At 39.5% G+C, this 15,758-nt stretch overlaps 1 protein-coding gene across 1 annotated transcript in view; it reads right to left on the bottom strand.

The window, feature by feature from the left end:
- SDK2 (sidekick cell adhesion molecule 2) overlaps nt 1-15,758 on the bottom strand; it is a 165,900-nt gene that overhangs the window by 114,279 nt on the left and 35,863 nt on the right. The window contains 5 exon segments of the mRNA XM_051995180.1: nt 1,596-1,698; nt 8,407-8,574; nt 9,805-9,921; nt 12,698-12,739; nt 12,742-12,891. Coding sequence (XP_051851140.1) covers nt 1,596-1,698; nt 8,407-8,574; nt 9,805-9,921; nt 12,698-12,739; nt 12,742-12,891 — 580 coding nt within the window.

Genomic DNA, 15,758 nt, shown 5'->3' with positions numbered 1-15,758 from the left:
AGATTTCCTGATGCCAGGTTCAGTATACCATTTTGTTTGCCTGCTGGATTCTCCAACATCCATTCACCTTTACACCTTTGGCATGTATTTCAAAAATAATAATATATTTGGATAATATACCTAGAGCTCAAAACTGTTCCTGGGCTGAAGTAATTTGGGAAACTTTGCTTTTCACTAACAAGAGCAAGGTCCTCTCCCAAAGGTTCCCACCCATTAGTTGTATGTTGTCTTATGTCAAGTGACCACAAGATGGTGCTCCAAGGTCGCAGTTTTCTCTAGGGATTGTTCCTAAAAAAGCTAGGGTGAGGAGGGGGAGTTTCACAAATTGGGTACCTACCACCATCCTGCCCTGCTGTCCACCGCTATGGCATGGATATTGGCCCATAAAATATTCGGAGATGTAGAATTTAGGGGGTATTAATTTTTAAGAGTAGAGTTAAAATTTTTACTGGTTTTATGAGAAGGAGGGAGAGGTACAGATAGGGAGAGATTTCTTTATAATTTTGAGCTCCTGGGCCTAGGAGGGTTTATCTTTTTGGCTTGTTTACCATAGATAATAAGATCATAGGTTTATAAGCTTACACGGTCATAAATATGGAGCTGGAAGGGAGCTCAGAAGCCATTAAGTCCAATCTCCAGTTATACAGATGGGGAAACAGTCCAGACAACGTTAAGTGTTTTGTCCAGGATTACCCAGCCAGGAGGCATCTGAGATGGCATTGGAGTCCAGGTCTTCCTGACTCCAAGTGCAATTCCCTAAACATTGGTTTGGAGTAACCAGAGGACCAATGCATCATTATCCTGGGGCCAGAAGGATTTTTAGATCATTAAGATCAGGAGAGTCTAAGTAATTTGTACAACAACAAGATTTGAATCCAGGTCTTCCAACTCCAAAACCCAACCTGGATTGGAGAGGAAATGGGGATCTTAGCTTTAGCAAAAAAAAAAAAAAGTAACAAAAGAAAATAAGCAGAAAGAGAATTGTATGATTTAGAGTTGGGAAAGATTTTTAGAGATTGTCTAATAATCATGTTTGGTGCTTAATATATGCTTGTTTCCTTCCTAATAATATCTAGTATTTATATAGCATTTTGCAAATATCTTATCATTTGATCTTCCCAACAACCTTAGAAAGTAGGTGCTATTATCCCCATTTTACGGAGGAAGAAACTGAGGCATAGAGGTTAAGTAATTTGTTCAAGGTTACACAATTAGTAAGTATCTGGTTAGATCTGAAATCTGATGGCAGACATCCCTACTCCTTGGCTACCTATCTCACCATCTAACTGGTTTTTTTCCCTCTTGTTTCTATTTCCCCTGTTATTCTTTTCCTTTGGTCCTCCTTCCCACCCCCTTTCACTCAGTGAAATGCAAAGACTTTTTATTAATTCAATTCAATTAGTATTTATTAATTGCTTACTGTGAGCTCACCATGGTACTTAGACCCAAAGCCCCATGGGAATTGCTTGACCCCACTGGAGACATGACTATTTTATTTTAATTCTACAAGAACTATGGTATTCGGGCCACCCAGTCACTCCGTTGCCCCGGAGGTCTGTCTTACCCCTCCCGCTCCCAATCACTGACAGAGGTACCTGATAGACACGCTGGGGTCATGGGTCACACCACATGTCATGAAAGCCTTGGTGCCCTTGATGACGCTCTGGTCCTGGGGGGCCATGGTGATGCGCGTTCGGGCTGAAAGGCAGAGGCAGTAACAGGAGTGAGCAGGGATGCGAAAAGGGACCGGGAGGAGAAAGGGCCGTTTGAAGGAGCCATGTGCGGAACACAGATGTATACAGCTGTAGTCCGTCTAAATCTCTGTGTCCAGACACTGTGTAGAAAGGGCTAAAATAATGACAGTCACCACATTTTAGATAAATAAGCCATTTTTAGATACAACTTTTACTTTCAAAGCAATTTTACAACTATTTTCTCATCTTATCTTACCCATCCTTACAAATTCCTTGCTATAGATTGAGACATATATTTTTTAGACATGGCCAATATGGGAATTTGTTTTGCTTGACTACGCATATTTGTTAGAAGAATTTTCTTTCTTTATTTCTTTTTTTTTTTTCCCAACTAGGGAAATGGAATGAAGAAAAAACAGACTTTTGTTCACTGGAAAAAAATTAAATGAAATGGAAAGAAAAGTACCAACTCCCCTCCTCCACCAACAGTTTTCTTGTAGTCAGAAATTCTTTTTGAGGTAGGGCAAGAATGATTTCCTGCATTAAAGGTGGAGTCAGCTAACAGGAAGACTGGATAGAGTACTGGTCCGGGAATCTGAAAGACCTGAATTAAAATCCAGCTTCAGATACTTACTGGATGTGTGATCCTGGGCAAGTCACTTCATCTCTGACTGCCTCAGTCTCTTCAACTGTAAAATAGAGCTAATAAGAACATATACCTTTCAAGGTTGTTGTAAAGATCAAATGAGATAATAATGTATGTAAAATGCTTAGAATTATGTTTAATAATAAATGCTTGTCTCCTCCCTTTCAACTTTTTACTCCAAGCCAAGAATTCTTTTTCCAGTCCCTTCACATATAATAAACATTAGTTGAACAACTACTATGTGCTAGACACCAGTGGAGTTACAATGATGAAATAAATAAACAAAAAAATCCTCTATCCTCAAGCAGCTTATGTTCTATCTGGGGATAAAACATTTAATAAGTCAATGTTATATGAAATTATTTGAGGATGGAGAGAATACTAAAAGTATTAATATAATTATTATTAATAAAAAGGCCTTCCCAATCCTCTTAACTATGTGACCCTGGGCTAATCACTTATTTTAGATGTCTCTGAGATGGTCGGTGACTTGCCTGGAGTCACACAGCTAGAAATTATCTTAGGATGGGATTTGAACTCAGTTTTTCTCCTCTGGACATCTACTAGTTTGTCATCATCTCTCTGAAGATGCAGCAGTCTCACAGAATAGGAGTAAAGAGATGAATTCTGCTGTCTGTTATGGTTATACTGATTGGTTCAAACGCTGAGCCTCTCTCTTTCCTGTTTTCACTTTTAATCCAAGCAGCTCAAAAAGCCTTTTAAAAAATCCTTAGCATATTTGGCAAATCAGCTCATTCTGGGTCATCCCCTTCCTGATAATATTCTTACAGGCATATGCCATTCTTTTGTATTCATCTTTCGTTAGATGGCCCTCCTTCCACCTTTTGTACAGTCCGTGTTCTTTAAAAATCTGAGCTAATGTGATCTTGGGCTGAATTAAGATCTGCGTATTGTCCAGAATGAGGAAGGTCATAGTCCTGTGATATGCTGCTTCTGAGACTTGATTTGAAATACAGTTTATAGTTCTAGATACCACATTTTTGGCAGGATGTGGAGAAATTTGAGGGCATCCAAAGGAGGAAGGTTAAAAGGGGTAAGGGGTTTACAGATTATGCTAATGAGGATTGAACTGTTTTGTCTGGAGAAGTGACTATTTAGAGGAAATATGATAATTGTCAACTATCTGAAAGAGGGGAGGGAAGAAAAGGGAAAAGAATTTTTAAAAATTTGATTGGAGGCAATCAGGATTAAATGATTTGCCTGGGGTCACACAACTGGTAATTATCACATTTGAACTCAGGTTCTTCTGACTCCAGGATAAATGCTTATCCACTGTGCCACCTAGCTGCCTTAGTGTTTACTGTGTTCCAGGTAGGGGCAGTTAGATGACAGTAGATAGAGCCCTGGATCTGGAGTAAGGAAAACTCGAGTTCAAATTTGGCCTCAGACATGTACTACGGCAAGTCACTTAACCTGTTAATCTAGGAAACAGCTAGGTGACTCAGTGAATACAACATTGGGTCTGTAGTCAGGAAAACGTGAGTTCAATTCCAGCCTCAGATATTTACTAGCTGTGTGATCTTGGCCACGTCACTTAAGTTCTATTTATCTTAAATCTACCTGAAAAGGAAATGGCAAACCACTCCAGTATATTTGCCCCCAAAATCTCATGGATAGTATGATCCATAGAGTCATAGAGTCAGATACAATTGAATGACTGAATAATAATATTCTCCAGGTACTGTGATAAACCTTATGCAAATATTATCTCATTTGATCTTTACAATAGTCCTGGGAGATGGATGTTATTATTACTCCATTTTACAGATGAGGAAACCCAAGGTTATACGACTAGTAATTGACTGAGGCTGAAGTTGAGCTCAGGGCTTCCTGACTGTAACTAGACCCTCTGTTCCATATGGCAGCCTGTTCTGCTCTTCTATTGAGGGCATTCTTAGGAGCAATGAGTGGACACTTCAGAGAGACAGATTTTAGCTTGATGAAAGGAAAAACCTCCTTAAGACCCTGAGCTGGCCAAAAAATACAAGTGTTTCCTTGGCAGATAGTGATCACAGGCAGACTTTAAGCAGTCTGAAGAACCACTGGTTGGGATAGCTGTGGGTGGCTCTGTGTTATAACTAACTTCTTTCACAATTTTTCTGAGCCCTGCCCTGTTCCCCTCTAACCCTGAGCTTCTATGAGTCTATTCTTCTCCCTCGTGCAGCTGGAGAAGTTTCTTCAGTCACATCCTTCTTTCCTCCCTTACTGGAATCATTTGTAATTGTCTTCTCAGAATTTCCACTTTTTGCCCTTCTCTTCCTTCCTGAGCCACATTTCCTTTCAAGGATTCCACATTTATCTTTGTTATGAACATTTAGAAATCTTCTCTCCTAAATACTAAGGTATGTGTTTGACTATACCCAGCATTCCCTTCCATTGCCATCACGAATTCTAAGCTGAGACTTTTTTCTAGGGGGTTCCTGTCAATTTCCCATCTCAAGATAGTTCCTCCTCATCCTTACCTTAATTCTCATTATCAAGTGTCCACCCTCAGGTTTATGGGGGTCCTTACAGGTGTAGATTACCCTCCTGACAGGTGGTACCTGCTCACCCACTGCTTCTGTCAATCCGATTTCTTCTGAATGAGTTTACATTCTTATACTGCTACATTATGGTCAGGAATTGCATTCTATCCAGCCTTAGGGAGGTCTATGAAAGTATTTTCTTATATTAAAATGTCAAGTTCGCTCTGTTGACTACTCATACTTTGGATATTGATCCACAGATATATAAGGTTATATGATTATCAATGATACCCTAATTCCAATTAGATTATAGATTCTCTGAGGGAAGGATTAAGTCTCATTTTTTTATTTACTTGTCAAGTCAATTTCACAAGCATTTATTATGCACTTACTATGTGCCAGGCAGATATTAGGTGACACAGTAAATAGAATGTTGGGCCTAGAGTCAGGAAGACTCATCTTAGTGAGTTCAAATCCAGGCTCAGACATTTACTAGTTGAATGACCTTGAGCAAGTCACATCATCCAATTCGCCTCAGTTCCTCATCTGTAAAATTCACTAGAGAAGGAAATGATAAACCAATCCAGTATTTTTGCCAAGAAAACCTCAAAAGGGGTCACAAAGAGTTGGACACAACTGAAAAATGATTGAATTAAAAAAAAATGTACCAGGCATTGTGCTAAGCCTTGGAAATGCAAATATAAGCAAAAAGACAATCAGGACTTGGAGTAGCAAGCCCTCAAAGAACTTATATTTTAATGAAGAAGACAACATATAAAAGGAATATGAGAGACAGAGCAAAAGAGAGAATGAGGCAGAGACAGAGAGAGATGGAGAAAGACACACACACACACACACACACAGACAGACAGACAGACAGAGACAGAGAGAAAGAATACATGTGTGTATAGGTATCCAGATGGTAAATAAAGAAGCGTGGAGAATTAACAGTGGAATCTAGAGAGAAATGAAGGAGAGAATATGGCTGCCCTGGGCAGTTTCCTTAAGATGAGGATTCTGGGAAGAATTGACCAATTGGAAGATGAAGTCTATTCACCTGCTATGTACAAAGTAGATGAAGTCTACTCACCTGTTATGTACAAATTGTGTCAGGCTCTAGGGATTCCAGGTTTTAAAACTGAATTATTCAATTTTTACTTAGGAATTCTTTCTATGGCACATTTATTGACATCATTAATAGGATTAAAGATGTGGAAGGGACTTTAGAAGTTTTATAATCCTATCCCTTCATTTTACAAACTAGGAAACTGAAATTCAGAAGAGGTAAGTGATTTACCTAAATGGCAGACCTAAATGTTTGATTCTCTGTTTCTAAATCTAGAGCTCTTTTCAATATACCATATTGTTTCTTTTGTATCCAGATGGACAACTCATCTGCACATTTTCCTTCTTTTTCTCTTTTTTCAAATTTCAACTGTTAATTTCTCTTCATTAACTCATCAACTTATCAAATATGTTCTTTCCCTTCCTTATGAAATACATTGCATCCCTCCATTCCCATGGGATTGCCATTGTATATACTATGGTCCAGAACAAGAAACCCTGTTCTTTGATCCCTATTTTCATACCTAGCTAGCTAGTTGCTCACTATCCACATTCTCTCTTTGGTTTAACAACTTCTCTCTAGGACAGTGAGGAAAAAGAAAGCAAGCCTGATCTCACAAGATCTCTCTCAAAAATAGCGATAGAAACTCCCCAAAGACTCAAAACTACTAGAAAACCTCAAAATAAAATGAAAAAAAGGTCACCAAAACAATGAGTAAATCAGAGTTCTCATGCAATGAAAACAAAGTTTTCATTTTCTTTTAAATGTTATGACCTTCAGCTGAAAGAAGCAAATTTCACCTTTGTCTTCTTAAATTTTATTTCTCTAACCAATATCTCATAGTCATTAGCAAGACATTGTAAGTGTTTTCTTAATTTCCACATAAATTAGTCCTTATCCCTATCCCAGAATCCATCAAGGATAGCTAAGCAATGGGAAGAACTATTGAGTGTGTGTGTGTGTGTGTGTGTGTGTGTGTGTGTGTGTGTGTGTATGTGTGTGTAAAATTTTTCTCTTTTCCCTTCTCTTTCTTTCTCTTCCAACTCAAGGCCATCCTATCCTTGGAGGGACTCTCCCTTCTTGACTTCCCATTTTAACTAGGCTATCTGACTGCTCATAGGATTTAGATGATATGAGTCATCAACTCCATTCCTTCAGATGAAATGAAGGACCAACAGCCCTTACCATTGGCTCTGCTAGTACCTCCTAAGTTCTTCTACATCTGATTACCTGGCCTGAAGTTCCTTTAGCAGTATCATCTCATCTAGTCATTCATGTTTTTATCCGAGCTGATCTATGGATCTTCTCAGTGGGAAATCATCCCCTACAATCTTGTATCTTACTTCTCTATTTCTTGAGTGAGTCATGGAGGTACCTGCTGAATTCTCATAGTTCAAAATCTTTCTCTTCTCCAAACAGTCAAGTTTCACCTTCTGAGTAGACTCATGATTACTTCAGTGATATTATCATTTAATTCTCCTTTGTTCCATTCTCTTCCCAATACAAAGCTTCTCTATCACTAGTTTTTCTTCTTCAAAATCTTTCCAGATTATGTTTTTTTTTTTTAACTTGGCTACTTCTTGAGATTATTTCTTTCATCGTGTATAGAAATTCTTTGTCTTCTCTAATAACCCAGGGCATAATGAGGTGCCCCTCAAGCCTTTTCACCTTTTTTAACAGGAAAATCAGCTTGTATTTACATGACACATAAGAGTTGATCAATCTCAGGCAGGAAGACACTCATAACCCATTCCTGCTCACTCCAAAGTACAGCGATAAATGAAGAATGGAGAGAATGGAGATGAGGGGTTTGGTAGAGTGAAGCATGAGATGACAGTTCTGGAGACAAAGAGAGATGCCCTAGCTAGGGAAGACTGAGAATCTGGAGATTGGCCCCAAGATTAATTTATCTTGCTTAGAGGAGTACAGCTGTGTATGTACCTAAGAGATAATGAGGACACTCTATAATTGCCACAACAAATTGACCTCTTCACTGTTTTTTATTTTTTTTGGAAGCTCCTAATTCTAAGGGGCTCCAGGGAATGTTATTTTTAGGCTTGCTGGGCTGCTCCTTTTCTTCTGACTTCTAACCTCTGCTAATGTTAGGTGTTATTAAATCTCACTGATTTGCACGACTTAAACATCACACAGAACCTCTTTCAACAAGCAGAGAAGCAATAATGTAACACATTTTACTTGCATCTTCTTATGTCTTTGGCTATATATATTGCCTGGGACCTTCTGGTTCTCTAACCATTACCAGTCCCTTCAAATATTTATCACATAACATCGACTTCAGACCTTCCTTAAAAAACCCTCTTCAATCTGACAATTTTTTAAAATTTAAAGGTAGTTTACAAAGGTAGAGCTGTTGGCTGCATCTGTAAGTACCTTATATGATCATGTACTCTGGGGAAGGGAGGTCCACAGGGATGTATTTGGGTATGTCCATCGTGTGTGGAGATTCACCTGGGATTTACTTTGCATTCTTAATAGTTGGAAATGCCGGCTTACCCCACACGATCAAATCCGCTGAGGCTTCATCTACGCCCCGTGAGTTGGTGGCCAAGCATGTGTAACTGCCGGCATCGGAGATGCGGGTGGGACTGATGAGCAGGCTCCCGGACTCCAGGAGAGTGAATCGGGGTAGCTGAATGGAGCCGCTGGCCAGGATCCGCTCACCTGCAGGGAGACACGAAAGAATATGGAGCCAGCATGGTCCCCCCTTCCCATTTCACCTGCCACTGCCAGGCCACCTCAAGACTGGGAAGGACACAGAGACGAACATAGTGGGAGAGTGGATTGTGGGCAGGATGACCTAATATCCCTTTTGTATGCTTAGTTTGTCTCCACCTTGCATTTCTCCTCACAAACACCCCAGTCCATCGCAGATCAGTTTCATAGCTGGAAGGGACCTGGAAATTATCTTTAGTGTCATTTTACACATCAGGTAACTAAGGCCCAGAAATGTGGAAAAATGACTTGCTTGAGGTCACATAGCCAGGTAATGGTAAAGTGAAGACAAGAATTCAGGTCTTTGGACTCCTAGTTCAATGCTGTGTCTATTATAGAGCACTTATTCCTTAATAGATGAATAGTTCTTCTTCTTTCCTAAGGCTTGGGGCTCAAATTCTAGATTCTATCATTACCTTCAGCACCTTCCTTCCCAGTGCCTCAGCCTCAGAGAGCTAGAAGCAGCTGGCACCTGTGAATCAGGTAGAAGCAAATATTTTTGATGAGGTGATGACAGGCATTTAGAAGCTGGATGCTTTGGGAAAAAGTCACCTTCGACTGAGCTGCATGATGGGAAAGACTGAGAATGGAAGGGGACAAGGGGATGAAGCAGAGAGGATGGAGAGTTTGGGAAAGGGGCTTTGGCAAAGGAGCTTGAAAGTCTTGAAGACTTGCCCTAAGGTTATGATTGTTTATCTCCATGAGTGTTCTGGTATGGGTCCACATCTGGGAGTATGTATTTGCATAAGTCCATGTACAGTTGGATATAAAATAAAGTATCCCCGATAAATGTGCATGAATGGATTTGTATGTGAATGGAAAAAAAGCTTTGATTAAGTGCTTACTATGTGCCAATCATTGTGCTAAGTACTGGGGATATAAATATGAAAGCAAGACTGTCTCTTGTTACAAAGAGCTCATATTCTAATCAGAGGAGAGACCACACGGAGGAGAATTCAGCTGAAGGAAAAACAAGAAGGTCTGATGGTCTTTCGGTACAGTGGCAGGCTCAGGAACCCTCAGGGTATATCCCAGATAGGTGAAATGATTTGCTCCATGTCACAAAGATAAATAACATGCTGAGCCAGAATTTTAGAATCCAAATCTCACAAGCCCTAGTCTCATATTCTTGTTACTTTAACCCACTGCCCATCTCATTCTGAATATCATCCCTTTTACCTTTTTGCCAAGTAATAGCTGGCCGGGGTGCCCCAGATGTCTCACATGCCAGCACCACAGACATGCCATCAATCACTGTGCTGTCCAAAGGGCCTCTGGTGATGTTAGGGGCAATGCCTTGGGAAAGAGATGGACAAACTCCTTAGTAAGACTTTTCCCCTATAACTGGAGGCAGTAGTGACTCTAAACCCTAAGCAGACAATCTTCTCTTTGCCCCCTCCCATTTTGCTATTTTATTCATTCATTCATTCAACAAACATTTATTTATGCAATGCATCATACTAGGTACTGTTGCCTGTTTTTTAAGGAGGGCAGCAGAAAATCCACACCCTATCCAGGTACCTCAACATATCCCAGAATCCTTGAAATAAACACATTTTTCTAGTTCACCCAAATGCTTTTCCAGTTTAACTTCCCCTGTGGAGGTTCATTGCCAGCAAAATGAATGATATCAATCATTCTCTCCTATTTGTTCACAAGCCCCAGTAAGGGGAAAGATCCAGGCCTCCTCAGGCACTTCAGACCTGGCATTATAACTGACCAACCCATCCCATCAGAATTTTTATTATGTTTTTCATAACTGTGAGGAACTATTAATCATACATAAATTGGAATTTATTATTTTTGTCATTAGTATTGTCATTGTTGTTACCTCCTTCCCTAATCTCATCCTCCAATGAATACTTCATTGTCATATATCTTTGATCCTGCTCTCAAAAGCTATGCTGACCAAGGGCGAGCTCTGGCAAGTTCGAATGAAGGATTTGGGTGGTTCACCCTCAGCCTAGCTAAGCCTGGAGAAAGTATATCTTTGAAAAGCTATTCAACAGATAATAAATTTTCTCTCTCTCTCTCTTTTTTTGATGTGGTAGGTACAGAAATTTATGAAGGAACTCAAATTGAAATGGGGTAGATGAATTGAGATCCAGTTCCGTGGAGGTAGTATAGATTTTGGTGAGATCATAGATCTTTTGACAATTCAAGAGAGTGTCATGTGAGAAATAATTGTTTCTTTCTCTGTTAAAATTGGGGAGACCCATAGATTATTTTTCTGACTTATTTCCTTTTTCAGTCTCTTAAGGACAACATTCTTCTTATTCTGGTTATTGCTACTCCACCCAATTAGATCAGGCTCCCTTTTTCTCAGATGAGGTAGAGGATAAATTCTTTGAATAGACTGCCTAAGGCTGGGAGTATAACTTAGAAGTAAATGACATAATCAAAGTTCATATCTAGCTTCTCGTTATAATATTCATACTCTTATTAATTGTTAACCAATCAAAGTTGATTGCCATCCTCAGGAATTCCCTTCTTCCAATGAGCACATAAGCCATGAGCTCATTGCCATGATTATCTTTGCTCTAAGAGAGAGATGACCAAGTGATCACCCTTTTATTAAAATTCTGGTATTATTAATAAAAGTAATTAAATTATCCAGATATATGTATACACATAAAGAACCAAATTCAAAATGTGTATAATACATGCAAATAATAGATATATACATATGCATGTTTATACCTATATAGATAAATATGCATGTATTTATAGCTATATATTTACCAAACAAAGCAATTTTTGAGGAGGAAATATGCTAAGAACTTGCATAGATCTTATCTAGTATATGATGCCCAAGCCAAGTCTTGAAGGGAATTAACAATTTTATGAGGTGGTAGCAATGTTTCAGATAGGGAAAACAGCTTGTACAAAGACATGGAGGTTGGAGATGGCACCTAGAAGCCTTTCTACGACATTTTAGGTGGTAAACACTGCAGTGAGTTGTCAAAGAAAGCCAATGAGTGGTGTTTTTATAGAATCAAAAAACTTTTGAAGTTTAGAGATTATGTTTTTCATTTTACAGATGGGAAAACTAAGGCTCAGAAATATTTAAGAGATTTAACCAAAGTCATATGACAGATAAAGAATTCAGCAGATGCCTCCATGACTTACTCAAGCAGATAAATGACAAAGTTGGAACTCAAATCCAACTCTCCCAACTCTCAAGTCAGTTCTCTTTCTAATTAAAACACTGTATTAAATTTCAGAATAAAATAGGATGGATGAGATAGGGTATGGAGACAGGGTATGGACAAATTGCCTCATTAAAGTTCCTTTCAGATGTAGGATTATATAATTCTGTAGCCTGAGACCTCGATTGGACAACCTCTTCGAGCAGATGTGGGTAAACCCCTATAAAAAAAGAAAATCCAGGGGCAAGTTTTAAGGGATTAGATACCACCTGAATGATGAGAATGGGGCGGCAGTAATGCCTAACTATGTTAAAATAAGAATACTATTCCACATTTATGCAGTGTTTTACAGTTTAAAAACTTCTGGAGAGATAGATGGTACAAATATCATGACCATTTCACAGATGAGAACACTGAGGTCATATACCTTGCCCATAGTTACATGGCTGTGGTACATCAAATCTAGTTTTCCTTAGTATATTTTTTTTAGGGGCGGGAAGGGACAATTTAATCATTTTTAATGATTAGTTAAAAAATTAATGATTTTGTTACTACAAGGCCTATACATTATCAAATTAAAAAGGATGGTCATTTATGTCCATCTCTTTTAGACCAAGACAAACATTTTATCAGGTGTTTCTTGAGAGTTATGAGGGGAGACAATGTGAGAGGGAAAATGGAAAAATGGATGGCGCTTGACAAAAATCAAAATGGGCAATCCCCTTTGTTAACTTTGTAGGTCCACTATGTCACAACGCCTCTCAAGTTCAGGTTGTCATACAAGCCACTGGAAAAATGACTTGGTTATCCTTTGGAGTAGTCCATCCTGAGGGTGTCTAGATTGATAAGTTTTTCTCAAGAAGGATCTTCACTTTTGGGAAAAGTTAAAACTTCCCATCCCCCTCTCCCACAACTCAACTTACTGGTGACAGCAAGGTAGGTAGAAGTCTGCACTTCTCCAGCGAGTTTCGGGCAAAGCACTGAAACATCCCTGTGTCATCAGGCACCAGTCCACTGATTTGTAGGCTCCCATCTCCATGCAGTCGGAACCTGGACAACTTTTTCACATCAATGACAGCAGCATCTTTGTACCAGGTGGTGATAGGAGATGGAACACCTACATGGGAGACAATAATAACTACGGCCCATCCTCTGTAATCTGTACTTGTACTTTTGGGTTGGGTTCCTAAGTGAGTAACTACTATGCAGGTTCAAAGCTGCTCTATGGGTTTGCACTCCTAAAATTATAATTTACAAGCCCCCACTGGTGCCCTTACCTTTAACTGTGAGTCAGAATATGCAAATAGACCCAAACAAGACATATATTTAGATGGCAGAAAAGAAGTAACTATAAGACATTTTCTCTCTAAAATTGAAGTAGACCGCTACAAATGCACACAGTCTCCCTGGGAACAGTAGACACAGTTGAGTCTACTGGTAGTGAGGTACACATATAGGAAACACACAGGATCAGAGCAATTCATTCCTCTGAAACTTCTGGGTCCCAACCTCCTTTTTTCTTGTGGTATCCTCATGCTTTTCTCCCTGGGCTGAGTATCTACACTGGGCTCACTGGACCTGCTCTTCTCCACAGCTCAGTTCCCAACTGCCAGGGCTATTTCCCTGAAATTGGTCTGCTCTCTTCTCTGTTGCCCGGAGTCATGCTTTTAAAAGAAACCTTTTACTAAGGTTCTTTCTTCTCCTTGCTGGATGTGATTTCTCCTGGATGAGTAGCTCTATTTCAACATCCCGTGTTTCATCAGGAGGAAGAGGGAAGAAGAGAGGAAGAAATCTGCTTGGCCCACTGGTAAAGGAGTCATTTTTGATAAAACTGCTCTGTGCCTCAACTACCACTCAGGGCTGGCAATCTTGCTTTTAAAGGGCCACCAGGGGCACAATCAATAAAGATTCAGCTCTAATCACACCAGGAATTCCAGCCCTTCACACTTCATAAAGATGTAGACTCCTCTTTGCACTTCATTGAACATATTAATGCCTTCCTATTTTTTACCCTTCTGTGATTTCATCAAATGGGTCAGCCCTGGATAGAACTAGAGCCAATTTCTGACTCCCACATCAAACACACTCATTTCATTTGAATGTTTGTAAATTGATTTTACATACATTATCTCATTTGGTCTTTTATATATTTTGGAAGTTTCCTCTTTAGATGAGAAAACCGAGGAAGCTCCAACGCATTCGGTGACTTGTCTGTGATCATAAACCAGTCAAAGTCTGGAGTGGTGGGTGTTTGGATAAGGTTCTTTTATGGAGAGTCCACACTCTTTCTGTTATACCACACTACCTCTTCATATGGGGACTTCAAGGAAGGAAGGAAAGAAGGAAAGAAAGACATAAGGAAGGAAGGAAACAAGCATTTATTAAGCTTTTAGTATGCATAAAGCTTAACTATGCTAAGCACCTTCCAAATATTAACTTATTTGATTCTCACAATAAACCTGGGAGGTAGGTGTTATTATTATCCCCATTTTATAGCTGAAGCAGACTGAAATTGTCTAGACAGACTGACTTGTCCAGGATCAAACAGCTAGGTTATTATTTAAGAACTCAAGTGCTACTGATTTCAGGCTCAGTTCTCCAAAGACTTACATACCCCCTAGAAACATTTTTTCCCCCAAGGCACTTTTGGGATGATGCTTTAATCTATTTTGGAGACAATACAAACCCTAAAAACATGATAGTTCTTTTTTACTTCCAAAGTTAATAGCCAACGATTATTCAGGAATATGGATTATTCAGGAACATCGAATGTCTACCCATAAGCAGGCAGGCATTTAAGGAAATCCCATTGGTTTGGAATTGAGTTGCTTAGTCATTTTTCAGTGGTGTTTGATTCTTTGTGACCCCATTTGGAGTTTTTTTTGGCAAAGATACTGGAATGATTTGCCATTTCCTTTTCCGGCACATTTTACAGATGAGGAAACTGAGGCAAATAGGTTAAGTGATTTGCCCAGGATCTTACAACTAGGAAGGGAGTAAATGAGGCCAGATGTGAACTCGCAAAGCTTACTCTTCTAGACTTCAGGTCCCCTTGATCTTCCTTATTTCTCATTACCCCTTTCTTATTTCTAGTTGCCCCTTCCTTATTTCTAGAGTCCAAGTACCCCAAAAGACCTTCTGTACTCCAAGACCATTCCTAGACAATCTGAATGCAACTGGTACTGACTTATTTTTTCTTCTCTCAATCTACCAGTTCATTCTCAGTTTTTCCTTTCTCTTCCTAAACCTTTCCTAATGGGGATTTTTTAGTACCTGTTCATATCTTCATCTCTCACCTGCCCATCATTCCACTGGGGGAAAGCTATACCTAGCTCTTTGTTTGATACCATAATATTGCCTATAGCACACACTGTGCTTTACTACTATGTCTTTTGTATGGTCTTATAAAGCTCATCTGCCTGTGAATTGTCTTTTGATTTTGCTACATCCAAAGAGGGAAAGGAGATTTGGGAACCAAAACAGTAGGAGAATTCATCATTAAGTTGAGGAAGGCAGAAGAGGTGGGAAAGTGGAGAATGCTGTCTGATGACTGAATAAAATGGCTAAGGACCCAAGTGCTGCTTTATGAGATACATCTCAGCGTAGATGCACCTAAGGCCTTCGCACTGCTGGTGCTTTCCCCTCTTGACTAGTGTAGCTCTGATATTATGGTAATTTGGCGTTGTCAATGACTCTGAAATTATGGGCAATTTGGCTGTCAGTAGCCTCAAAATTACGGTAATTTTGGCTCATTTGTAACCCTGAAGTTACCATAACTTGGATTGATTTATAGTCCTGAAATTACGGTAATTTGGCTTCTTTGTTTTCCTAGGTGCTGCTGACGGCCAGATTGATTTCTTTCCTAGTAATACGTCCACTTCAGGGGGACCTGGGAGCAGCAGAACGATTCAGCAAGGGAGGCTGTGTACACAATGGGGAGTGGGGAGAGCTGGGGCATTCTTTCACTTCCTCCAACGCCCTCAC

Source organism: Antechinus flavipes, chromosome 4 (assembly GCF_016432865.1).
Source record: "Antechinus flavipes isolate AdamAnt ecotype Samford, QLD, Australia chromosome 4, AdamAnt_v2, whole genome shotgun sequence".
Lineage (NCBI taxonomy): Eukaryota > Metazoa > Chordata > Mammalia > Dasyuromorphia > Dasyuridae > Antechinus > Antechinus flavipes.
The sequence above is the reverse complement of the archived record's forward strand: the minus strand, read 5'-3'. Positions and strand labels throughout refer to the sequence as shown.